At 41.4% G+C, this 27,013-nt stretch overlaps 1 protein-coding gene across 1 annotated transcript in view; it reads left to right on the top strand.

Moving 5' to 3' along the window:
* The window catches only part of avpr2aa (arginine vasopressin receptor 2a, duplicate a), a 45,756-nt gene extending 20,482 nt beyond the window's left edge, over nucleotides 1-25,274 (top strand). Inside the window, exons 2-6 of the mRNA XM_060937422.1 lie at nucleotides 2,378-2,742; nucleotides 7,066-7,311; nucleotides 8,974-9,120; nucleotides 14,839-15,520; nucleotides 23,848-25,274. Of these exons, the coding sequence (XP_060793405.1) occupies nucleotides 2,380-2,742; nucleotides 7,066-7,311; nucleotides 8,974-9,120; nucleotides 14,839-15,520; nucleotides 23,848-24,050 (1,641 nt within the window). The 5' untranslated portion in view covers nucleotides 2,378-2,379 and the 3' untranslated portion in view covers nucleotides 24,051-25,274. The remainder of the gene's footprint in view (nucleotides 1-2,377; nucleotides 2,743-7,065; nucleotides 7,312-8,973; nucleotides 9,121-14,838; nucleotides 15,521-23,847) is intronic.
* Nucleotides 25,275-27,013: the final 1,739 nt, after the last annotated feature.

Here is a 27,013-nt window from a genome sequence, read left to right as displayed (position 1 = left end):
ACTCAATGGACTTTTATTGTTTTAAAACACTTTTTCAGCATACATCCAGTATATGGCACTGGAAACATGTCTATGCTACAGTAGCTGTATTTATTTATCATGGTCTAGATGAAGAACATATCTTGGTGAGTTGGTCCAATTGTTTAAACAGAGTTCAAACAAATGCATGGGTGGAGGGTTAAATATTTGCTGAGGGGTCACTGGGGAATATAAAGAGGAGGTTTGCCTCTTTTTAAGCCTTTGTGAGAACTCAAGAACTCAAGCCAGTCCTCAGGAGGCAAATTTGTCCTGCATGTTAGATGCAATGGCAGATTTGTGAATCTTCCACAGATGGTACCATTTTGGGAAAGAGGCCCCCGAAGAGAGAGAGAGAGAGAGAAAATTGGGTTCTCAGTACAGATGAAAAATTGAACAAATTTACAAATTCTGAGAAAGGTAAGGATCATTTTGTAAAAAAGAGTTTCTCTGTCGCTAAAGTACTGTATAAAGGTGGTTATCCTAACAGAAATCAAGCATTTATTTAAGTAACGATACTATTTATTAACAATAACACCTACAGTGGTGCTTGAAAGTTTGTGAACCCTTTAGAATTTTCTATATTTCTGCATAAATATGACCTAAAACATCATCAGATTGTCACACAAGTCCTAAAAGTAGGTAAAGAGAACCCAGTTAAACAAATAAGACAAAAATATTATACTTGGTCATTTATTTATTGAGGAAAATGATCCAATATTACATATCTGTGAGTGGCAAAAGTATGTGAACCTCTAGGATTAATAGTTAATTTGAAGGTGAAATTAGAGTCAGGTGATTTCAATCGATAGGATGACAATCAGGTGTGAGTGGGCACCCTGTTTTATTTAAAGAACAGGGATCTATCAAAGTCTGATCTTCACAACACATGTTTGTGGAAGTGTATAATAGTACGAACAAAGGAGATTTCTGAGGACCTCAGAAACAGCATTGTTGATGCTCATCAGGCTGGAAAAGGTTACAAAACAATCTCTAAAGAGTTTGAACTCCACCCATCCACAGTCAGACAGATTGTGTACAAATGCAGGAAATTTAAGACCATTGTTACCCTCCCCAGGAGTGGTCAACCAACAAAGATCACTCCAAGAGCAAGGCATGTAATAGTCGGCGAGGTCACAAAGGACCCCAGCGTAACTTCTAAGCAACTGAAGGCCTCTCTCACGTTGGTTAATATTAATGTTCATGAGTCCACCATCAGGAGAACACTGAACAACAATGGTGTGCATGGCAGGCTTGCAAGGAGAAAGTCACTGCTCTCCAAAAAGAACATTGCTGCTCATCTGCAGTTTGCTAAATATCATGTGGACAAGCCAGACAGCTATTGGAAAAATGTTTTGTGAAGGATGAGACCAAAATAGAACATTTTGGTTGAAATGAGAAGCCTCATGTTTGGAGAAAGGAAAACACTGCATTCCAGCATAAGAACCATATCCCATCTGTGAAACATGGTGGTGGTAGTATCATGGTTTGGGCCTGTTTTGTTGCATCTGGGCCAGGACGGCTTGCCATCATTGATGGAACAATGAATTCTGAATTATACCAGTGAATTCTAAAGGAAAATGTCAGGACATCTGTCCATGAACTGAATCTCAAGAGAAGGTGGGTCATGCAGCAAGACAACGAACTTAAGCACACAAGTCGTTCTACCAAAGAATGATTAAACAAGAATACAGTTAATGTTTTGGAATGGCCAAGTCAAAGTCCTGACCTTAATCCAATCGAAATGTTGTGGAAGGACCTGAAGCAAGCAGTTCATGTGAGGAAACCCACCAACATCCCAGAGTTGAAGCTGTTCTGTATGGAGGAATGGGCTAAAATTCCTCCAAGCCAGTGTGCAGGACTGATCAACAATTACCGGAAATGTTTAGTTGCAGTTATTGCTGCACAAGGGGGTCACACCAGATACTGAAAGCAAAGGTTCACGTACTTTTGCCACTCACAGATATGTAATATTGGATCATTTTCCTCAATAAATAAATTACCAAGTATAATATTTTTGTCTCATTTGTTTAACTGGGTTCTCTTTATCTCCTTTTAGGACTTGTGTGAAAATCTGATGATGTTTTAGGTCATTTTTATGCAGAAATATAGAAAATTCTAAAGGGTTCACAAACTTTCAAGCACCACTGTACCTTCGTATTTAGCTAAAAGCTCTTTTACACTCTGTGTTGCTTTAGAAACATGCACTAAGTCATCTAACTAACTGACCATGCCAAAATTCACTATTTGTCTCAAAGAATTCATTATTTGTATGTTTAAAGCTTCACGTGGTCGCTAGCATAGCTAATCTTTGCACTGTTGCAGTAGATCCACCAACATGCATATTGCGTTTCTCCCACAGGCATGGAGACTGATGCAGAGGAACCAGGTTGGCATGGACCTGATCGCACAATGCCTGCATGGAACTCCTCTTCAGCTCCCTTCCGCGAAAACAGTGGACTGAACAGTTCGTATGGTGGCGGATATTATTTCTGGCTGCTTCAGAACAGCTCAGCGGTGACCACTAATGCCCCACTTGCAGCCAGGGTGCGGGACATGGCACTGGCGCAGGTGGAGATTGGCGTCCTGAGCCTGGTCCTGGCGCTCACCACACTGAGCAACAGCTTTGTGCTGTGGGTTCTACTGCGGAGGCGCAAGCACAATGCTCCCATGCACCTATTCATGGTTAACCTCTGTGTAGCGGACTTGGTGGTAGCCTTTTTCCAGGTAGGAATAACTAGAAATGGTACATTCTTGAATAAATCATAATACACACTAAAAAAAATTACAATTCTGACGAGAAAAGAAAAACAAAAACATTTCCATGATTCCATGCATAACCATTCAGCATGTTTGATTCAGTACAGTTTTTCAGCACATTTCTGAATATTATGATTCTCATTCACTCCAAACTAGGCAGTTGAAATTGTGGCCTGCACAATATTTTTGGCGCCCACTCAGAGTAGTAGATCAGACTAATCAAGACAAGTAGGCCCATTAATTTAAAACGTTGGTTTAAAAAATCAGCTTGGTAAAGTGAGTCAGAAGGCCCAGTGCTATGCAAAACCTTCTTTGTTTGTTTGGTGTTTAATACACCATCAAGTAGGAATACCTCCAGACTACAATATTGGTTTAAACCACAGATTTATTTAATTTAGTGGAGATATTCTTAGGTCTACTAACTCCTCATGGAGTTCTAAGTTTTGAAGAATAGGATGCATAGAGAATAAAACACCATGGCACATGCTGTTATAGGAAAATAATCAACAGTTGGGTGGTGTGATACAGTTACCATACCAAAACAGTGTCCCACAAAATTGTTTTTACAACAACAATTTGCCAACATCTACCAAATTATCATTTACTTTTAACAGCTATTAAAAAAAGTTTTCTGTTCTAGACTCTCCCATGGTGGAAATTTACTACTACAAAGCAATGACACCTGTGACTCCTTTCATAAACGTTAAAAAAAAAAGTCTCCTTACAGAAAACTTCACAATATCACCAATTACACTCCGTTCACACTGCAAGGCTTAATGCTCAATTCCGATTTTTTTGTGAAATCCGATTTTTTTGTGAGGTCGTTCACATTAACAAATATATGCGACTTGTATGTGATCCTCAGTATGAACGAAAAGCGACCTAAAAGTGTTCCGCATGCGCATTGCAGGATACGACGACGTCACACGCAGTGAGCATGGCCAGTGTTTACGGAAGTAACCTAAAGTTTCCTGTGTATGACAGTAGCCAGCATGGAGTACCTGGCGATGATGCAGTTGTTGTTGCGACGGAGCCAGAACATGCACAATAGCCTGATGTTAAGGAGGAGGTTGAGAAGGAAGAGGGCAAGGGTTTTGGCTCAGGCGTTCTGCGGGGTAGTGACTGCAACCTCCGTTCAAAGGAACGTGTGGGTGCGGAGTCGCATTGATGTCATGCACCATGATGTTGTAACTTTTTCTGAGAGACCCGCCGCCCACTTCAGCGCAGAATAGTGACGTTTGTGGCTTGTTGATGACGTGTAAGTCGGATGAATGTGACCTGGCGGTTCAGACTGAAGTCGCATATGAAAAGATCGGATAGGAATCGGAATTAGGACCACATATCCAAACGGCCTGGGTCGGATTTGAAAAAATCGGATCTGTGTCGTTCATATTGTCAATAAAAGATCGGATACAGGTCACATATGGGCGAAAAAATCGGATTTGAGTCACTTCAGCCTGCAGTGTGAATGTAGTGTTAGATGTTTTTTAATTATTATTTTGTATCAGAAAAATTCAAAGTCCCTGTGACTGAGTTGTTATGATATAAAACAAGAGCAAGTGAATTTGTATAACATGGTAGCCGCGGGGTCTTAAAAGTCTTAAAGTCTTAAATTTAATATTCCAAAATTAAGGCCTTAAAAAGTCTTAAATTGCTTTGCCCAAGTCTTAATTTTTTAAACAAAGGTCTTAAATTTACTCATACTATTCTACAATGTGAAAACGTGGGTTTTGCGTAACATCAGTGAATTTCTTGGAGTATGCGCAAAGAAAGAAACAATATTGATACATTTTCGCGCCGGCGCAATCGTCGGAGTCCGTGGCGGAGAGGAGACTCCGCGAATCGCAGCATGAGGAAGTGTCGTTTTAATCAGCAGTGGCTTTCAGATGAAAGATATTGTGATTGGGTGAGGGAGATTCCTGGAAGCGACGTTGAAGCAAGATGCTGTGCAGAGCTCGACAGTAACACTTGCCCGATGGCCCGGCGGTGTTTTTTTACGTCTTTCGGGCCAGTTTGGGCCACTAAATTTGGCCAAACAGTGGCCTGGGTGGGCCAGTACGTTTTCGATACAAATTAACAAATTTTATTACTCATATTTTACCCAGAATTGTGAAGAAATTGTTCTTAAAATGCATCTTTTCGATATGAGGTCCGCCATCTTTGTTTTCGCTCCGCGGCAGGAGTGTGTCGTCTTCGTGCATCTTTGGAGATGTTCGGCGCTGTTCAGAAGCGTCATTTTGGTCAAGCGCCAGATCGAGGAGAGAAGGGCTGAGTTTCCAAAGTCTTAGATGACCATCGGGACACACTTAGTGACACCATGGCAACAGGATGTGCACACATTCAGGGCTCGACATTAACGGTTGTCCGCTTGTCCGAGACAAGTGATGCTTAATGTTGGACAAGTTCATCGTCTCGGTTACTTGTCCGATCGGAAACGTGCCAAAATACGCCGATATTCAGGTTACATATCAAATTTATCAGTTTATTCACATGATTTCCGAAGCATCTCACTCGACATATTGTTTTGATGAATCGCCGGATGTTTCTATTCGGAATGAGCGATGTGCGCATGCGCAATATTCCACTTGCGAAACCGGCGAATACCGCTTTATGTATTTGAGCTGAAAAGTAAATGGTCGTTTATGATTGGTTTTAATCGTGTCATACACATGGATTTGTTGACATTTCTGTTGGCGGGATCATTATTCAACTGTATATTTACGTTGAGTGTGTGGTAGTTTCCAAATCTTTGAATTGTTGTTGATGGTGTTCATTATATAGCCGAGCGTGTGCTGGCGGGGAATGTGCGCCTGCATGCGTGTGGATTGACAGGAAGTGAGGTAGGAGTGGGGAAAGTTATCTATGAAACACCAAGCTGTCAAATGGCCTGCTAATTAGGTTACCAGCTGTATTAATTAACTAATTAGTAATGAGAGTTTAGGAATTTGAAACATAGGGCTCTATAATTTAGATATAATTATGGATTATTTGTAATTATCTTTTTTTACCATTAAATACCATACAGGAGCCACACTGAATAATTGGACAACAACAATTAATCAGTGGAGGATATATATTCAAAATTAATAATTTAAAAATGAAAATATATATAATTTTAATTTTCTGGTTTTCAATTTCTCAAAATAAATTAATGATTGGAGTCCAACTGATGGAGCAGAACTCAAGGGTTGATAGATGAAGATGAATAGAAACTTTATTTGTATCCATTCATCTGTGAGTCAATAGAGGTGTGGAGGTTTTCATAAGATATATTATCTTGTCATTTGATAACTAGATTTCAGTGTATAATAATCAGTGATTTAAAGTACAAGTCAATTTTGTTAGTTGTTTTTATTTGTAGCATTGTTGTTGTGGGCGGCACGGTGGTGTAGTGGTTAGCGCTGTCTCCTCACAGCAAGAAGGTCCTGGGTTCGAGCCCCGGGGCCGGCGAGGGCCTTTCTGTGTGGAGTTTGCATGTTCTCCCCGTGTCCGCGTGGGTTTCCTCCGGGTGCTCCGGTTTCCCCCACAGTCCAAAGACATGCAGGTTAGGTTAACTGGTGACTCTAAAATTGACCGTAGGTGTGAATGTGAGTGTGAATGGTTGTCTGTGTCTATGTGTCAGCCCTGTGATGACCTGGCGACTTGTCCAGGGTGTACCCTGCCTTTCGCCCATAGTCAGGTGGGATAGGCTCCAGCTTGCCTGCGACCCTGTAGAAGGATAAAGCGGCTAGAGATAATGGGATGGGGGATGGGGACATTTGTCATTATTGGGAATTTGATCTGGTGTTCTACGACCACATAATGGGTGCGATGTAGGTCTTAATTCTCATTTAAGTGGTCTTAAAAAGGTCTTAAAGTCTTATATTTATGGTGGTCAAACCTGGGGAAACCCTGTATAAACACTATAGTGTGCATTATTGCCAGAGCTGCTCTTTTCTACCCAATCAATCAACACCTTCTGACCAATCAAATTCAAGAATTCAATGGCGCTGTGGCTAAATTACATTCCAAGGTGTGAGAAAAGGTTGAATTGGACTTATGCTGTGTTGATATACAGTATGTTTGATGCTATATTTAAATGATTTTCTTTTATTGTTTTGACAGACTACTGGAGTGTAAGAGTAAATTCTGTTAACAAATCAATTTAGCAATGTTCTAGTAGCTTTCACTTAATGCCATCTTTAAAAATCTGAAGTAGTAAGCCCATGTTATATGAAAAAAAGCATGATTTTAGGTTGGACCACTAATATACTTTAAAACATTTCCCACCCTTCTACTCCAACACTCCAGGTTCTCCCTCAGCTGGTGTGGGATATTACAGAGAAGTTCCAGGGGCCTGATGCGCTGTGCCGCTCAGTGAAATACATGCAGATCGTGGGCATGTTCGCATCGTCCTACATGATAGTGGCTATGACAGTGGACCGCCATTATGCTATATGCTGCCCCCTTCAGGCCTACAGGCTAGGGGCAGTCTCACGCTGGAACACACCCATCATGGTGGCCTGGGGTCTGTCTCTTGTGCTTAGTGTACCGCAGGTATGAGAGTGCACTCTACCTAGTGTTTCATTCACATTAAGTGACTTAAATAATTGAGAAATGTGTCTGGTTATATAAATTATATATTCTCTAATGGCAATTTGACTTAATTACTTACAATTACTAACAATATTTCTAAAAATGGTTTGTTTAGTAGTTTGTAATTAACTCATCATTTTTAAGGATTCTAGTTTAAGCATGAACTACATTTTGATTCAGGGTATTGATTTAATAGTAAATGACACTCCAGTGTAATGGTATTGTCCTTAAAGGTCCCATGGCATGGTGGTTTGTTGATGCTTTAAACGGGCTCGTGGAGGTTTCCGGATGTTATATCCGCAGCCTTTCTCGAAATGAACCCTCGGCACGTAAATATAGCCTCCTGAGAGAAAGCCCCATTTCAGCGCTTTTCCCAGTGCGTCGTTTTGCTAATGAGAAGCAGGAGGCGGGCCATGGGGGGAGGGGGAGGGGCTTGACCAAGCTGCGCACACACATACTCGCTGCTATCAGCGCCTGTAGCCACGCTGCTAAGACAAAACCCCGTTCTCCCTCGGACTCCTTTCGTAAACTCAACGTGACACAGAGAACAGAGAGTGAGAGTGTTCGGAGTGGTAGTTTACGAACGTATAATACCCTAGGCTTGAACACGCACTCCATAACCAAAGAGGATAGAAGCAGCAACTACAGCAACATATCACTTATCCAACAGAAGACATGCATTGCGGAGCAATAGTCAAACATAAGCTCATAAGTTACAGTCAATTTCCAGACTAAACTCAGTTTAACAGAGCGATGCTGCATGCTCTTTAGTTTTGTAGCACAGATTACCTGGCTAACTGCAGGAAGCGGTTAGCTGCACAGCTAATGTAGCCATTGCTAGGCTAACGCACCGATTTTAAAACACGGCAAAACGACCAGTTATACACTTACTTGTTCGGTGTTTGTTGCTGATGCGGCAGGGATGCTTGGTACGGACCCAGGCTTCAGTGACAGTTGATGTGCAAAACCTGCCCTGTACTGTCCCAAGTTGTGGAAACATTCCTCAGGAAAATGCTTCCGACAAACATACACCGTCTTAGGTAGACTCGACGGCGTATTATTGGAGTAAATAAAATTAAGCCACTGCGTCTTCAGGGGCTCTCCCGTCGGCAGTAAAAACAGACTCTTTTCTGTGTTGTCACATCCATGTACAGCGCAATTTCCATGTTTCGCTCGCTTAGGTGATGCCATGTTGTTGTGTCCTCTATGGTCTCCTCACTACAACTGGGCAGGGCAATCCATACAGTGGGTGGGAATCCAGAGGGGGGGCGTGGGGATCATCTCCCTTGCTGACGTAGTAAAGGGAAGAGCTTATCAATGCGCCGTTTTGACGCACCATTCTCAAATGTTGGGCATAGTTTGGTTTACACATTATGAAATTTCTAGCCACTGGGGTGACTTAAGAAGGTCAGAGGAACTCATTTTAACGTTAAAAAACCTCAGAAAGTGAAAATTTCATGCCATGGGACCTTTAAGTCTAAAGGTAGACATAATACATATTGCAATATACTTATACATCTGCCAACAGCCCACATTGTTGTCTGTGTTAAAACTAGCCATAAATTTTATTGCAGTTCTTACCAAGTACAAGTTTAGCCTACAACACCTCTTGTCTTTCCCTAGGTGTTCATTTTCTCCAGGTCTGAAGTAGCTCCAGGGGAATTTGAGTGTTGGGGACACTTTGCCGAGCCATGGGGTCTGAAAGCCTATGTGACATGGATGACTCTGGCTGTCTTCATCCTTCCGACCTTTATCATCACAGTTTGTCAGGTAATAGAAATTACCATGGAGGGGAAAACTTTTCCCCTTAGATTTTAAACTTAAGTGTTGATGATACTGATAATACTGTCAGAAGGTACATAAACAACGAGTTGTTCCCAGTTAACTTCAAAACTTGACCGTAATTAAAACATATTAGGCACAGTGAAGTGATTTACTGCACAGACAGGCAAATTAAAGTCAAAGCTACTCAACCAGCTTGTCTTTTAGCTAGCATTGTCCCTCTAGTGTGATCCTGATCATCTGTTTGTGGACTATAAAATTATCACACTGCAAAAAATTGAAAACTGAATTTGAGGAGAAAATTACTTAATACTAGTGAAACTACCTTGCTGCATGGACAGGTATTTTTACTTGATAAGACATCTTAGAATAAATTGGTTGCAATCTAGAACTAGGTTTAATAATCTCAGAATTAGTGTCTTGTATTCTTCTAATAGGAAATGCTAGATTGTTTCAACTTCTTCTTCTTCTTTTGGCTGCTTCCAATTAGGGGTCGCCACAGCGGATCTTTCGTCTCCATTGCTCCCTGTCTTCCGCATCCTTCTCTACCACACCTGCCACTTTCATGTCCTCTCTCATCATATCCATGTTTCTCTTCTTTGGCCTTCCTTGTTTTCGTGTGCCTGGCAGCTCCATCCTCAACATTCTCCTTCCAACATGCTGTGCATCTCTTCTCAGGATGTGCCCATACCATCTCAGTCTCTTCTGTCTTAGCTTAAGCTCTCCACATGTGCTGTCCCTCTGATGTGCTCGTTCCTTATCCTGTCCAACCTTGTTACTCCCATTGCAAACCTTAACATCCTCAACTCCGCCACCTCCAACTTTGCCTCCTGTCTCTTCGTTAAGGGTACTGTCTCCAATCCATACATCACAGCTGGTCTCACTACTGTCTTATACATCTTACCCTTCACTTTTGCTGGGACTTTCCTATCACAAATGACTCCCGAAATCCTTCTACAACTGCTCCACCCTGCCTGCACTCTCTTTCTCACCTCACTATCGCAGCCCCCATTTTCCTGCACAGTTGACCCCAGGTACTTGAATTCACCAACTTTTTTTATGTCTACTCCTTGCGTCTTCACTACACTCTCATCCCCATTCTCATTGATGCACATGTATTCTGTTTTGCTACTGCTCACCTTCATTCCTCTTTGTTCCATTGCATACCTCCACCTCTCCAAACCCAACTCAACCTCCTTTCTACTTTCACCACATATCACAATATCATCCGCAAACATCATGTTCCATGGTGACTCTTGCCTCACTTCGTCCGTCAAGCTACCATCACTATGGCAAACAAGAAAGGACTCAAAGCAGATCCTTGATGAAGTCCCACCTTCACCTTGAACCATTCAGTCGTTCCAACTGCACACCTCACTGCTGTTTCACTGTTCTCATACATATCTTGCACCACTCTAATATACTTCTCATTCACTCCACACTTTCTCATACAATACCATAACTCATCTCTCGGCACTCTGTCGTATGCCTTCTCCAGGTCTACAAACACACAATGTAGCTTTCTCTGGCCTTCCCTGTACTTCTCCATTAACATTCTTAAAGGAAAAATTGTACCCGACATGGTCTTCCTTGGCATAAACCCATACTGCTGTTCACAGATTGCTACCTCTCTTCTCAATCTCGCCTCCAATACCCTTTCCCATAACTTCATGGTGTGGCTCATCAATTTTATCCCTCTGTAATTACTGCAGCTCTGTACATCTCCCTTATTCTTGTATATTGGGACTAGCACACTCTCCATTCATTTGGCATTTTCTCATTCTCTAGGATCTTATTAAACAATCTCGTTAGGAACTCCACAACCATCTCACCCAAACGTCTCCAAGCCTCAATCGGGATACCATCTGGTCTGACTGCTTTCCCAGTCTTCATTCTTTTCATGGCTGCCCTCACCTCATCCTTACTAACCAACTCTGCTTCCTGATTTGCTGTCTCCAATGTATCTGACCTTTTCTCTCTTGGATTCTTCTCATTTAATAAATCCTCAAAGTACTCTTTCCACCTTCTTAATACACTCTCTTTGTTTGTCAGCACATTTCCATTTACATCTTTCATCACACTTACCTGCTGTACATCCCTCACTTCCCTGTTTCTCTGCCTAGCTAATCTGTACAGGTCTTTCTCTCCTTCTTTGATCTCCAGTCTTTCATACAACTCCTGGTATGCATCTGCTTTCGCTTTCACTACCACTCTTTTTGCCTTCTGTCTCGTCTCTCTGTATAACCGCCTGCTTTCCTCGTCTCTCTGATCGTCCCAATTCTTCTTTGCTAGCCTCTTCTCTTTTATAATTTCCTGCACTTCTTTGTTCCACCACCATGTCTCCTTGTCTTTCTTCCTCCTTCCCGATGACCACCCTAGCACCTTCCTTGCTGCCTCTCTTACTAGTACAGCAGTAGTATTCCAATCTTCTGGCAGACTTCCACTACTACTCAATGCTCGTCTCATTTCTTCCCTAAACTCCTTCTGATGATCAATCTCTTTTAGTTGGTCATTTTTAGTTGGCTAGATTGTTTAAACTATTTTCAAGATATTTTCACTTTTGCAGTGTATTCTGTAGGATCATAAACAGCACATAACTGCTAACTCTAGCTTGCTAGTTAAATGCAGTGTAGAGAATAAAATGTTTCCTGTGTGTACAGTGGTGCTTGAAAGTTTGTGAACCCTTTAGAATTTTCTATATTTCTGCATAAATATGACCTAAAACATCATCAGATTTTCACACAAGTCCTAAAAGTAGATAAAGAGAACCCAGTTAAACAAATGAGACAAAAATATGATACTTGGTCATTTATTTATTGAGGAAAATGATCTAATATTACATATCTGTGAGTGGCAAAAGTATGTGAACCTCCAGGATTAACAGTTAATTTGAAGGTGAAATTAGAGTCAGGTGTTTTGAATCAGTGGGATGACAATCAGGTGTGAGTGGACACCCTGTTTTATTTAAAGAACAGGGATCTATCAAAGTCTGATCTTCACAACACATGTTTGTGGAAGTGTATCATGGCACGAACAAAGGAGATTTCTGAGGACCTCAGAAAAAGCGTTGTTGATGCTCATCAGGCTGGAAAAGGTTACAAAACCATCTCTAAAGAGTTTGGACTCCACCAATCCACAGTCAGACAGATTGTGTACAAATGGAGGAAATTCAAGACCATTGTTACCCTCCCCAGGAGTGGTCGACCAACAAAGATCACTCCAAGAGCAAGGTGTGTAATAGTTGGCAAGGTCACAAAGGGCCCCAGGGTAACTTCTAAGCAACTGAAGGCCTCTCTCACATTGGCTAATGTTCATGAGTCCACCATCAGGAGAACACTGAACAACAATGGTGTGCATGGCAGGGTTGCAAGGAGAAAGCCACTTCTCTCCAAAAAGAACATTGCTGCTCATCTGCAGTTTGCTAAAGATCACGTGGACAAGCCAGAAGGCTATTGGAAAAATGTTTTGTGGACAGATGAGACCAAAATAGAACTTTTTGGTTTAAATGAGAAGTGTTATGTTCGGAGAAAGGAAAACACTGCATTCCAGCAGAAGAACCTTATCCCATCTGTGAAACATGGTGGTGGTAGTGTCATGGTTTGGGCCTGTTTTGCTGCATCTGGGCCAGGACAGCTTGCCATCATTGATGGAACAATGAATTCTGAATTATACCAGTGAATTCTAAAGGAAAATGCCAGGACATCTGTCCATGAACTGAATCTCAAGAGAAGGTGGGTCATGCAGCAAGACAATGACCCAAAGCACACAAGTCGTTCTACCAAAGAATGGTTAAAGAAGAATAAAGTTAATGTTTTGGAATGGCCACGTCAAAGTCCTGACCTTAATCCAATCGAAATGTTGTGGAAAGACCTGAAGCGAGCAGTTCATGTGAGGAAACCCACCAACATCCCAGAGTTGAAGCTGTTCTGTATGGAGGAATGGGCTAAAATTCCTCCAAGCCGGTGTGCAGGACTGATCAACAGTTACCGGAAACGTTTAGTTGCAGTTATTGCTGCACAAGGGGGTCACACCAGATACTGAAAGCAAAGGTTCACATACTTTTGCCACTCACAGATATGTAATATTGGATCATTTTCCTCAATAAATAAATGACCAAATATAATATGTTGGTCTCATTTGTTTAACTGGGTTCTCTTTATCTATTTTTTGGACTTGTGTGAAAATCTGATGATGTTTTAGATCATATTTATGCAGAAATATAGAAAATTCTAAAGGGTTCACAAACTTTCAAGCACCACTGTATTTGCTGAGCCAGCTCATGTTAGCATGCTAGCTAAAAACCACACCAGAAGATAAAAAGCCACAGATCAGTGAAATATATGAAACAGCAGAATGCTTTTGGACTAGCTTCCCACCAATTTTTTTTTTGTCCAGCAAGAGAAATGTTTACTTCACCACTGTTGAATCCATTTTCCTGAAATATTTCTAACATAGGCAGCACGGTGGTGTAGTGGTTAGCACTGTCGCCTCACAGCAAGAAGGTCTGGGTTCGAGCCCCATGGCCGGCGAGGGCCTTTCTGTGCGGAGTTTGCATGTTCTCCCCGTGTCCGCGTGGGTTTCCTCCGGGTGCTCCGGTTTCCCCCACAGTCCAAAGACATGCAGGTTAGGTTAAGTGGTGACTCTAAATTGACCGTAGGTGTGAATGTGAGTGTGAATGGTTGTCTGTGTCTATGTGTCAGCCCTGTGATGACCTGGCGACTTGTCCAGGGTGTACCCCGCCTTTCGCCCGTAGTCAGCTGGGATAGGCTCCAGCTTGCCTGCGACCCTGTAGAACAGGATAAAGCGGCTAGAGATAATGAGATGAGATGAGATTTCTAACATATATTTATTGAGATGGAAGTAGTTTGCTAACTTGCTAAGCTAATTCTTGCTAAGTCTAGCATGTACCTGTATGCATACCTATTTCTCTTATAGTCTGAAGCTATTTAATAAACTCTGTAACCACTAAACATTTAAATTTATTATTTATCATGTAAACATTTTATGTGGTGAGTTTATTCTTTAACTCATGGCTTCTTTCAAGCTATCCATTTTAGCTTTTTTCCCCCGGTGTATATTGGTTTGATTTTTCAAATGATCTTTAGAACAAGGAGTGTAGGATTCACTGTTCCTGATCAAGCATCACTGGAATAAAATCAGATTCATTTTATCAGTCTCCAGTGGTTAAGGTTTTGTACATTATACAATATCTTCATTCATTCATTCATTCATTCATCTTCAGTAACCACGTCATCAGGCTTGTGGTGGATCCAAAGCCTATCCCAGGAAAACTAGATGTGAGTCGGGAATATACCCTGAATGAGACTCAGGAGTCCATCTCAAGACACCAGACACAACTCATTCACACACTTATTCACATTTAGGGGCTCACCTGCGTACAGGGCTGTTTTTGGAAATCAGAGACATGGGAGTCTCCACACAACATATAAAAACATCATCTCTAAGCATGTTTTAAAATGTGATACAAATCAAAGAGGCTAAACAGGGTATCAGTTCCCATCCTAGCCACTTCCAAATGATCCCTGAAGCAATCAACCTGCAAAAGTAAATAGGATTGAAAATTCTCTTTCTAGTTTTTGACAGAAATAACAAACATCCTATAAAATATCAAATAGAAGGATTTAAATTGATATAATAGAAGGTCATATCCTCTAGGTAACTTTGACACAACTGCATTCCTCCCAGGTGCGAATTTTCAGGGAGATCCATGACAACATCTACCTGAAGTCGAAGCGGGTGGTATCAACTGACTCAAAGAAAAATGTCATCTTCCGCATGCCCAGCCTGCGAAATCAAAAAGACAAAACAAGAGAAAAGGAGAGAGGAAGAGGATCCGTGTCGAGAGATTCCCGAAGAGGATTTCATCGAAGGAACAAGAGCGACTCATCCCAGTCATACTGCAATGCCTGCAACTCCCAGCATGCACTGCAGCCAGACTGCTGCAATGGTCCCTTTCAGGACAGCCAGGGTGGAAATGAGCTACAGTACAACACTCAGTCCCCTGATGTACTGCCTCACACACTCTCCCACACACACTCTCCCATAAATCAGAGCAACTCCGCACCTCATATGAGGTCTGGGCCTCTTCCTGAAGGCACTGCTGATTGCTACCGGACTTCACTGGATTATTGTGAGCCCTGTGCTAAATCATTTGAGGCCCCTGCAGAGATTTGCAATCCAGTCCCTCCTATCCGGGTTTCGTCGTCCATTTCGCGGCCCGTGACTTCTCCACCGCCAGGTGTGTCCAGAGCGATGTCCAAAACACTGAGGATGACTCTGGTCATAGTGTTGGTTTATACCATGTGCTGGTCACCCTTCTTCACAGTGCAGCTTTGGGCTGCTTGGGACCCAAACCCACCAGACCATGGTGAGTTCATTTTTACAGCCCAGAACTTAGTGGAGTAGTGGAGAATTTTATTGCTTTCTAATTTGTTCTCGCCATATACATACAGTATAAACAATAGAATGTAATAGATAATATGATGAGATAATAGCTAATCATATTGCTTTTGGACAAAAATACAATAAATACAGTATGCTGAGCAATTAGCCTCAATACAACACAATACCGTAAGTACAACCCAATGGTAATGTGGAACTGTACATACAGTAAACACCACTGCAAGCAGCACAGAAGCAATTGTCCAAGTTTAACATTCCCTGAGTGTTGTGTGTCAAGTGTCTATTGTGCTGTTCCTGTATGACAGGTAATACTGCTGGAAGCACAAACCTTTCCTCTTGTCTTGCAGTCAGGTGAGGGCTAAAAAAAACTAAACAAAACAGTCTGCTCCCTTAAAATCAAAAGACTTCACTTTTCTGTTTCTCTCAATGTAAGAATTTAGAGGTTTGTTGACTGTGGAGCTCTACAACTATCCTCCCCCACTTCCTTCTCTTTCCACACATACCAATGCCAATAAAGGACAGATGTGGTTTCAAGGACAGATTAGTAAGTAATAGGCTCCTGGGCAGGACCCTAAGCAGGGCCCCGCTCACCATCCCGCTACACATGATCCAATGCATGGAGCCCTGACCACCCCACCCCACCTTTCAACCCAACATGTACAAGATGAGACACATACAGTGCCTTGCAAAAGTATTCATCCCCTTTGGTGTTTGTCCTGTTCTGTTGCATTACAAGTTGGAATTAAAATGGATTTTTGGGGGGTTAGCACCATTTGATTTACACAACATGCCTACCACTTTAAAGGTGCATATTTTTTTTTATTGTGACACAAACAATAATTAAGATGAAAAAAAAAGTGTGCATAAGTACCCCCCCCCCCCCCCAAGTCAATACTTTATAGAGCCACCTTTTGCTGCAATTACAGCTGCAAGTCTCTTGGGGTATGTCTCTATTCACTTAGCACATCTAGCCACTGAGATTTTTGCCCATTCCTCAAGGCAAAACTGTTCCAACTCCTTCAAGTTAGATGGGTTGCGTTGGTGTACAGCAATCTTCAAGTTATGCCACAGATTCTCAATTGGATTGAGGTCTGGGCTTTGACTAGGCCATTCCAAGACATTTAAATGTTTCCCTTTAAACCACTTCAGTGTATCTTTAGCGGTATGTTTAGAGTCATTGTCCTGCTAGACTGTGAACCTTCGTCCCAGTCTCGAACCTCTGGCTGACTCAAACAGGTTTTCCTCCAGAATTGCCTTATATTTAGTGCCATCCATCTTTCCTTCAGTTCTGACCAGCTTTCTTGTCCCTGCAGATGAAAAACATCCCCACAGCATGATGCTGCCACCACCATGCTTCATTGTAGGGATGGTGTTCTCAGGGTGTTGGGTTTGCGCCACACATGACATTTCCCATGATGGCCAAAAAGTTAAATTTTTGTCTCATTTGACCAGAGAATCTTCTTCCATGTGTTTGGGGAGTCTGTCACATGCTGTTGGGCAAACTCCAAGTGTGTTTTTTTTTTAAGCAATGACTTTTTTCTGGCCACTCTTCCATAAAGCCCCACTCTGTGGAGTGTACGGCTTAAAGTGGTCCTATGGACAGATACTCCCATCTCCACTGTGGATCTTTGCAGCTCACTCAGCATTATCATTGGTGTCTTTGATGCATCTCTGATTAATGCCCTCCTTGCCCGGTCTGTGAGTTTTGGTGGGCGACCTTCTTTTGTCAGGTTTGTAGTGGTGCCATATTCTTTTCATTTTGCTATAATGGATTTAATGGTGCTCCCTGGGATATTCAAAGTTTGGGATATTTTTTATGACCCAATCCTTATCTATACTTCTCCACAACTTTGTCTCTGACCTGTTTGGAGGCTCCTTGGTTTTTATGTTGCTTGCTTAATAGTGTAGCAGAGTCAGGGTCCTTCCAGAACAGGTTGATTTATACAGACATCATGTGACAGATCATGTGACACTTTGATTGCACACAGGTGGACCTCAATCAACTAATTATGTGACTTATGAAGTGAATTGGTTGGACCAGCTCTTATACGAAAGGGGTTTCATATGAAAGGGGTGAATACTTATGCACACTCCAGATTTCTGTTTTTTCATCTTAATTATTGTTTGTGTCACAATAAAAACAACAATATGCACCTTTAAAGTGGTAGGCATGTTGTGTAAATCAAATGGTGCTAACCCCCCAAAAATCCATTTTAATTCCAGCTTGTAATGCAACAAAACAGGACAAACACACCAAGGGGGATGAATACTTTTGCAAGGCACTGTATATAGTATAACACTATATTACACGTTCATGAAATGCAGAATGCAGTCTAAGCTTGGGTGACTGGCTTCAGTCTTGCTTTTTACCTTGCAACGTCCAGCTGTTTATCAGTCACCGTCTCAACAGCCAGCAGTGGCAGCATGTTGAGTTGTCTTTGCCTGAGTTTTATTTATTTATTTATTTATTTATTTATTTTAATTAAATGTTACCTATTTGAGCCCTGTGATGACCTGGCGACTTGTCCAGGGTGTACCCCGCCTTTCGCCCGTAGTCAGCTGGGATAGGCTCCAGCTTGCCTGCGACCCTGTAGAACAGGATAAAGCGGCTAGAGATAATGAGATGAGATGAGAGGTTACCCATTTGACCAGGGTGTTCCAATCTTATCTGCAAAGGTGTGGTGTGCAGGTACTCATTCCAACCAAACAAAAGACTCATCTGACAAGATCAACTGATTAAACTGGTGAAATTGTGTGTGGCTTGATTGGAAAGAAAACCTGTCTCTACACCAGACCACTCATTGGTTCCAAATAATTCAGTGACTTTACATTCATTGGCTTGTGTTCAATGTCATGTGTTATGACAGCCAAATAACTAATCCATCCACTATCTGTAGCCGCTTATCCTGTCCTACAGGGTCGCAGGCAAGCTGGAGCCTATTCCAGCTGACTATGGACAAAACGCAGGGTACACCCTGGACAAGTCACCAGGTCATCATAGGGCTAACACATAGACACAAACAACCATTCACATTCACACCTATGGTCAATTTAAAGCCACCAATTAGCCTAACCCGCATACCTTGGGACTGTGGGGGAAACCGGAGCACCTGGAGGAAACCCACGTGGACAGCATGCAAACTCCACACAGAAAGGCCCTCGCCGGCCGCTGGGCTCAAACCCAGAACCTTCTTGCTGTGAGGCGACAGTGCTAACCACTACACCACTGTGCTGCCCCAAATAACTAATCATACACTTCAAATCTATGCTTGTTGAGTGCCCCCCAGTGGCCAAGGTATATGCCCAGTGGGTAATCCATCTCACTGAAGCCAAAGGTACTGGTATGCACAAATACACTGTTCAGTTATCAAGTAAACTGTATCTCTGATTGCTCTTTATTAAAGGATATGGGACATGGATTTTTTTCTGGGTATAATTATGTATAAAGGACATAAGAAATGCCATCTAAATCACTGCAGGGCGTCAAAAATGTGAAAATCATCACATTATTCAAGTTTTTTTATACATCAGCGTAAAACAAGGATTCGTTAATGAGCTAGGTGGTCACGTGACCCGTGACGCAACATAAACTTTCCAAGGAGCCAGCGCTTGGGAATCTAATGTAAACAGGTTACCGAAATGGACACCATCGACAGTGACATTCACGATGTTTCACAGAGATGTGAAGTTAGACCCTATCAATTCGAACCGATAGCTGGAAATTCACATGAACATAGATCTTGTCTTTACTCTGACGGGTCAGATGATTCTGAGAGTGAGAGTTCATTCAGCCCTCATGAAACTGAAAGCGGTCGGCTCGATAACACATCCTGGTAAGTTAAAAACAATTCTGCTCAAAGGCTAAGGATCTGTTGAAAGAAGTATTATTTTTGTATCATACGTTGAAAGTTCATCATAGATCTACCTAAAGTCCGTTGCAAGCTAGTTTTTTTTTTGCTGATATTTTTCGAGATTGATTGAGATACGATGCTTCCAGAGTCCGAGATGAAAACATTCAAAATGGCGAAACGAGTCAGAATTATGATAATCAATAATTGATACACCCAAAATTATAATACTAATCCTTACCTCGGCTTTCAGTCGCTTAGCGCAGAGGTGTAAAACAGGGGGGTCGCGAAATCGCACCGGATCACTCATATCAACAAAAATATTCCTGCCCTGTCCCCTGGCCTCCGTGCAGGGATGCAAACAGCGCGCCTTTCGGCGGATGCCGCCTTTTTCACGGCTGAATCGCGCAGATTCGATTTAAAAAAAAAATAGCAATATTAATTCATGAAACATGAAGTATAAGGATGAGAAAAAAACAGTTTAAATCGGGAAGCTGCGCACATTTGCGCCAGGCTGCACAAATGTGCGCAGCTTCCCGATTTAAACTGTTTTTTTTTCTCATCCTTATACTTCCTGTTTCATGAATTAATATCGCTCAGTACCTGAGTATTAATGTTGAAAGAATCCTCAGTGAAATGGTCCGAACACAGTTTGTGGGAAACAGTAGGTGCAAAGTTTTTTCAACAGGTGTTCTGTAAAGTTATCCTACCTCTTGGATTTGTCCTACCAAGCCTACTGCACATGCGCGAAGCCTACTGCGCATGCGCAGGTGAGCCCACACTTTCCTCAGCTTTGGGTCCTTGGGGAATACAAAAAAACTTACTCCAGTGTCCGGTTTCACTAAGGTAGTTTAGACTGGTCTATGGGTTAAGATTGGTCTTAAGTTTCTTTATAGACCAGTCTAATGCAAGTAAGACAAAAGTTAAGACTAATTTTTTAAGTCTAATTTTAGGCTTAAAAAGTAAGACACCCTCCCCCCAGTCTAATATGGGTCTAAGGGCTATAAAATTTAATTTAAAAAAAAAAAACAGTCAAGCCATATGTGCCATCAATGTCAATAACTACAAGAAAGCTTGAAATGTTAAGGCAGTGAAGTACATTGCAAGTATGTAATACACAAATTTAGGCTATTATAATCTAATTATAAAGTATTCAATAAAGAACAAACAGTGTAATGCCAGCTTATTCATTTTATTACTTATAAATATATATAAATAATATAAATATCAATTCATTTATGCATATAATTACATCACCACTCATCACTTATCTCTCTCTCTCTCTCTCTCTCTCTCTCTTTCTCATACACACACACACACACACACACACACACATATTACTACATCACTCCTCCATCTGCGTGAGTCTCTTCAATTTAAGTTGCCTTTTGGTAGGCTTTTCGTGTAGTGTCACATCCGCGCAGGTACTGGGTGATGACAACTCCGAGGGTGAAGGAGCCTCAGCTTCAACGTTGCTAGCAACGTTGCTAAGGGAGTTGCTGCTGGGTCTGGCGAAGCCGGTTACTCCGCTCTCCTTTCACTCCCCAGAATAAGGGCGACTCGTCGCCATAAATGTTGATGACCATTTCGGTGGTTACTTTTAGTTTCTTCAAACCACCTCCTCCAGTGGGGGTGTTTTTATGCACGGCAGCAACATCTCTTCTCGCAGATGGATTAACGCTATTCACAGACGACGTTATTTTTTCCCACACTTCATGTTTTTTCTTATTGCTACATTCTTCGCTGAATTTGCCTAATAAAACGTCTTTGTAGGAATTAAATTCCTCTAATATAGCCAGATTTTCCGAGTGGCTAAACGGCACTGAACGACCACTGTCCGCCATTTTTTTTGTTTTGAAAAGAGTCTTAAAATACCCAGAATCCTTTGCAGCATAGTACGACTTAAGATAGTCGGAGTCTTAACTGCTTTGTGCAACAGTATTTGTTAGACGTCTATGCTAAGCCCGACTATACCCGCTGTCTAAGTTAAAGTCATAGTCTAACTTAGTGAAACCGGCTGCAGGGCATTTCCCATTGGAATTATTGCAACCATAAGCAGGACAATACACCATGATGTCCAATGTATGATGTCCAATGTACTTTAAAGACTATAAAAACAATTTTCTTGTCATCCACTTCTCTATTCATCTACCCGCTTGTGCTGTGCCCGAAAGTTTTTGTTACGTATGATCATGTGACAGCGGCTCTTCCGGTTGCAAAAAATGCATATCGGAAGTCGAGCAGAAATGCCATATAATCATCACGAATATAACGATTTTGCTGAATTTAATAGATGATTTTGTATTTGTTGATGCAATTAATTCATATTTTTAATGGAAAGAAACTGATATAGTGTGCTTTTGTTTCATGTCCCATATCCTTTAATACAACCTACTGTCATAAGGGTTCATTCTTCTCCAAGCAAACCCTGACATCAAACCTACATACCAGATATATGAACTTTCTAATGAGTTATGGTTTGTGTAGTTGTATGGGTCAGTTGAGTCACTGATTTTACAATGTGATACAAGATATATGAATAGGTATTAACAGTGAGACAACTGTATGATATCATGGCTTTGAGTACATTCTGATTCGTGACAACTTCACTTACAATTCATGATTATAGTTCTATAAGGTTATGAGATACAACCTTTAAATTAAATTTAATAACAGGCTATTATACAACCCCGATTCCAAAAAAGTTGGGACAAAGAACAAATTGTAAATAAAAACGGAATGCAATAATTTACAAATCTCAAAAACTGATATTGTATTCACAATAGAACATAGAGAACATATCAAATGTCGAAAGTGAGATATTTTGAAATTTCATGCCAAATATTGGCTCATTTGAAATTTCATGACAGCAACACATCTCAAAAAAGTTGGGACAGGGGCAATAAGAGGCTGGAAAAGTTAAAGGTACAAAAAAGGAACAGCTGGAGGACCAAACTGCAACTCATTAGGTCAATTGGCAATAGGTCATTAACATGACTGGGTATAAAAAGAGTATCTTGGAGTGGCAGCGGCTCTCAGAAGTAAAGATGGGAAGAGGATCACCAATCCCCCTAATTCTGCGCCGACAAATAGTGGAGCAATATCAGAAAGGAGTTTTACAGTGTAAAATTGCAAAGAGTTTGAACATATCATCATCTACAGTGCATAATATCATCAAAAGATTCAGAGAATCTGGAAGAATCTCTGTGCGTAAGGGTCAAGGCCGGAAAACCATACTGGGTGCCCGTGATCTTCGGGCCCTTAGACGGCACTGCGTCACATACAGGTATGCTTCTGTATTGGAAATCACAAAATGGGCTCAGGAATATTTCCAGAGAACATTATCTGTGTTCACAATTGGCTCCAGCTTCTCCTGCGATCCTGAGGGATAAGTGGTATAGATAATGCATGGATGGATGGATGGTCTTAGCCATTACACATTTATGCAGAAATGCCAACCATTCTTTAAAAACTAGGCCCTGATTTTATTAATATGGTATACATTAATACCAGTATATCTTTACACGAAAGTTCTATGCTGCAGGGAAATAGGATTTGTCCACTGAGAATTAAAACAACAATAAAAATGGCTCTACCTAAATAGTGATCTATTTGGGGAATAGGGAATAAACTTGTATAAACCCACAACTTGTAATGTAGCACCAATAACCTGTTTGTCGTTATATTTACACTACTTCACCACTACTACTGCTGCCATCTCTCATCGATGCAATTATTATGTGCAATAATATAGGCCTTAAACTATATATATATGTATATATATCTCATCTCATCTCATCTCATCTCATCATCTCTAGCCGCTTTATCCTGTTCTACAGGGTCGCAGGCAAACTGGAGCCTATCCCAGCTGACTATGGGCGAAAGGCGGGGTACACCCTGGACAAGTCGCCAGGTCATCACAGGGCTGACACATAGACACAGACAACCATTCACACTCACATTCACACCTACGGTCAATTTAGAGTCACCACTTAACCTAACCTGCATGTCTTTGGACTGTGGGGGAAACCGGAGCACCCGGAGGAAACCCACACGGACATGGGGAGAACATGCAAACTCCGCACAGAAAGGCCCTCGCCGGCCACGGGGCTCGAACCCGGACCTTCTTGCTGTGAGGTGACAGCGCTAACCACTACACCACCGTGCCGCCCCTATATTCTACCTGTAATGTGCAATTTTTCCGAGCCTCTCAGTAAGGCAATATTTCTATACTTTTTCATGGTAGATAATGCAAATAGCCCTCTGTATTTAATCTTTCGTTTGTCTAATTTTTATTTCAGTTTTATTTGTTATCTGTATGACATTTTCTTGCTACTGTAACACGTGAATTTCCCCGATGTGGGATGAATAAAGTGAATCTAATCTAATAAAATCAGATGCAGCATACATCTCTAACTCCTCTATCTCTCTGTCTCTTTCTCAGGGGTGGCCTTCACAATCCTGATGCTGCTGGCCAGCTTGAACTCCTGCACGAACCCCTGGATCTACACAGCCTTTTCCAGCAGCATCTCTCATGAACTTGTCTCCCTTTTGCATTGTCGGCCTCGAATCACCCATAGGGGTTCCCTACCTGAAGACTCCAGTGCCATACACACTACCAGCACCACCAAGGACTACCCGTTCTGAGCCACTCACATACGTGTGTTACATGGGTGAGCAGACTTACAGTGGATTCAAGCCAAGCAGTAGACAAAAGAAGAGGAGATATGGGGACTGGAGAGATTTGTTTCTGGGAGATACTTTTGAAGCGATTGGAATAATCACATTGTAGAGTATACCACACTGACAGTAGAACATGAATAGGAACTGAAGAACATGATCATGATGTGAACATGCGTATAAATGTTCCATCATGCCCACAAAACATGGAGATACTTGAGATGTTTCATTCTAAACTTATGATGAGCGTATAGTTACTCCTCTAAAACTAAACTAAATAACATTTCAAAGAACTAGAAACATATATTGTATATATATATATCATGTTTTATCAAATCAAAAAAACTCTTGAGCCAAGAGCCTGTTTAAGAATTCTTGACAGAAAAGGAGGAAGCCAGACATTCCCGAGCATCATTTATCACACTATTGTTATCCTTATCAGTCTTTCTGCTACAAAATCTCACTTTTGAGCTTGATGGAAAAGCATTAAGTGAGAAAAATGAGTCATGCATGGAAACCCCATTAAAAAAGACAACTTCAATATTGTGAGAAAGTGGCAATGATAAATGATGCACAAAATGAAAAACAGGAAATTAATGGACACAGGTTACACAGGTACACATATTGAAACCATCTGGGATAATGAGGTTTTAATCAGTTTGTTTTAGAAATATGGTACAAGTGTTGCCCAATTTCAGCAAATGAAGTATTACACCACATCTACAGCTTGACTGTTTAAATGACATCTATAAGAGCAGATGTAGACTGATTGTTTCATATTGTCTTACATGAATTCCCTGTTTATGATATTATGAACCAAGCAGCCTTTATAAACTTACGTTAAAAAAAAGCTAGGTTTTGAACAAGTAAAGAAATAAAGTTAGAGCAACAAAAGTGCCTGGAATGTCAAATCACCTCTTTCAGAGATACCTCCATCCTTGGCAGTCATGTTCTCCATGTTCCTCTGTAATAGCACAAATCTCATATTCGAGGCCCATCAACTGCATATTAGACATGAGAAATTTTCCCAATTTCCCAGGTGTGAATGGATTTCCAGAGCATTCTACGGTTTTTTTTTATTAATATTGTAATTTATTAAAGTGCAATAAATGTATGTAAACACATCATGTTGTTATATAATTTGCAGATGGGAAATTGTGACATATGTTCCCGAAACTACTCTCTTGTGTTGCATACAATAATAATAAAAACTTTTTTGGGGAAAAAAAAAAGGGCCAAATAATTTTTATTGGACTGAGCAAAATCATACATGTGCAAGACAAGTTATTGTTCCTCTAAATTTTAATCAGATGTGATGTATAGTATACACACACTGGCCACTTTATTAGGAAGACCTATACATCTGCCCATTCATGCAGTTATTCAATCAGCCAATCATGTGGCAGTGGTGCAATGCATAAAATCATGCAGGTCCAGGTCAAGAGCTTCAGTTAATGAAACATCAGGATGGGGGGAAATGTGACCTTGACTGTGGGATGGTTGTTGATGCCAGGTTTGTTTGAGTATTTCAGAAATTGCTGATCTCCTGGGATTTTCACGCCAACAAATCCATACTGTTTATACAGAAACGTGAAAAACTAAACTAAAAACATCCAGTGAGCAGTCATTGCCTCTGGTTGAGCCAGAGAATGGTTCTGGCTTGAGCTGACAGGAAGGCTATGGTAACTCAAATAATCACTCTTTACAAATGTCCATCCATTCATCCATTATCTGTAACCGCTTATCCTGTGCAGGGTTGCGGGCAAGCTGGAGCCTATCCCAGCAGACTATGGGCAAGAGGTGGGGTACATCCTTGACAAGTCGCCAGGTCATCACAGGGCTGACACACAGAGACGAACAACCATTCACACTCACACTTACGGTCAATTTCAAGCCACCAATTAGCCTAACCTGCATGTCTTTGGACTGTGAGGGAAACCGGGGCACCCAGAGGAAACCCACACAGACACGGGGAGAACATGCAAACTCCACACAGAAAGACCCCTGTCGGCCACTGGGCTCGAACCCAGAATCTTCTTGCTGTGAGGTGACAGTGTTAACCACTACACCACCGTGCCGCCCTCTTTACAAATGTGGTGAGCAGAAAAGAATACGAGAATGCACAACATGTCAAACCTTACTGTGAATGAGCTACAACAGCAGAAGATCACAACTGAGTTTCATTACAGTCAGCCAAGAACAAGAATCTAAGGCTGCACTGAAACTGTACAGTTAAAGATTGAAAAATGTCATCTGGTCTGATGAATCTTGATTTCTGCTACCCCATGCAGATTGTAGCATCAGATATTGGTGTCAACAGTTCAGGCTGGTGGTGGTTGTGGTGGTGTAAGGTTGTGGGGAAATGTGTTATCTTTGCATGCACTGGGCCTGTTATTACCAATCCAGCATCATTTTGAATGTCACAGCCTACCCCAGTGTTGTTGTTGACCACATGCATGCATTTATGGCCATACTTTACCGATCTTTTAACATCTACATCCAGCATGATAATGATAATGTGACAGGTCACAAAGCACAAGTTGTCTCAAACTGATTCCATGAATATGCAACTGATATTTGACTTCAGTGTATGTCGATGGCTTCTCCAGTCAGCAGAGTTGAATAATATGTGGTAAAATGGTATCATTGGACTACTAAAATTCTCATAATTAATGTGTAACGTAATGGTTCCAACACCTTTTGGAATCCATGCCTTGAAAATTGAGGCTGCTCTGAGAGCAAAAGGGGTCCTATTCTGGATGAGTAGTATGGTGCACCTAATGAATTCACTATTGAGTGTGTACCTAGGTAACTAGGTAGATAGGTCTAACTAATGCTACTCTTTGGCATCAATGGCTGTAGTTTGTTTGTATTTAGATCATTAGAAGTAAACCAAAAACCATTGGCCATAAATACCTGACTAAAAAAGT

This window comes from Neoarius graeffei, chromosome 13, assembly GCF_027579695.1.
Source record: "Neoarius graeffei isolate fNeoGra1 chromosome 13, fNeoGra1.pri, whole genome shotgun sequence".
Classification (NCBI taxonomy): domain Eukaryota; kingdom Metazoa; phylum Chordata; class Actinopteri; order Siluriformes; family Ariidae; genus Neoarius; species Neoarius graeffei.
This window is presented reverse-complemented; position numbering and strand designations above follow the sequence as displayed.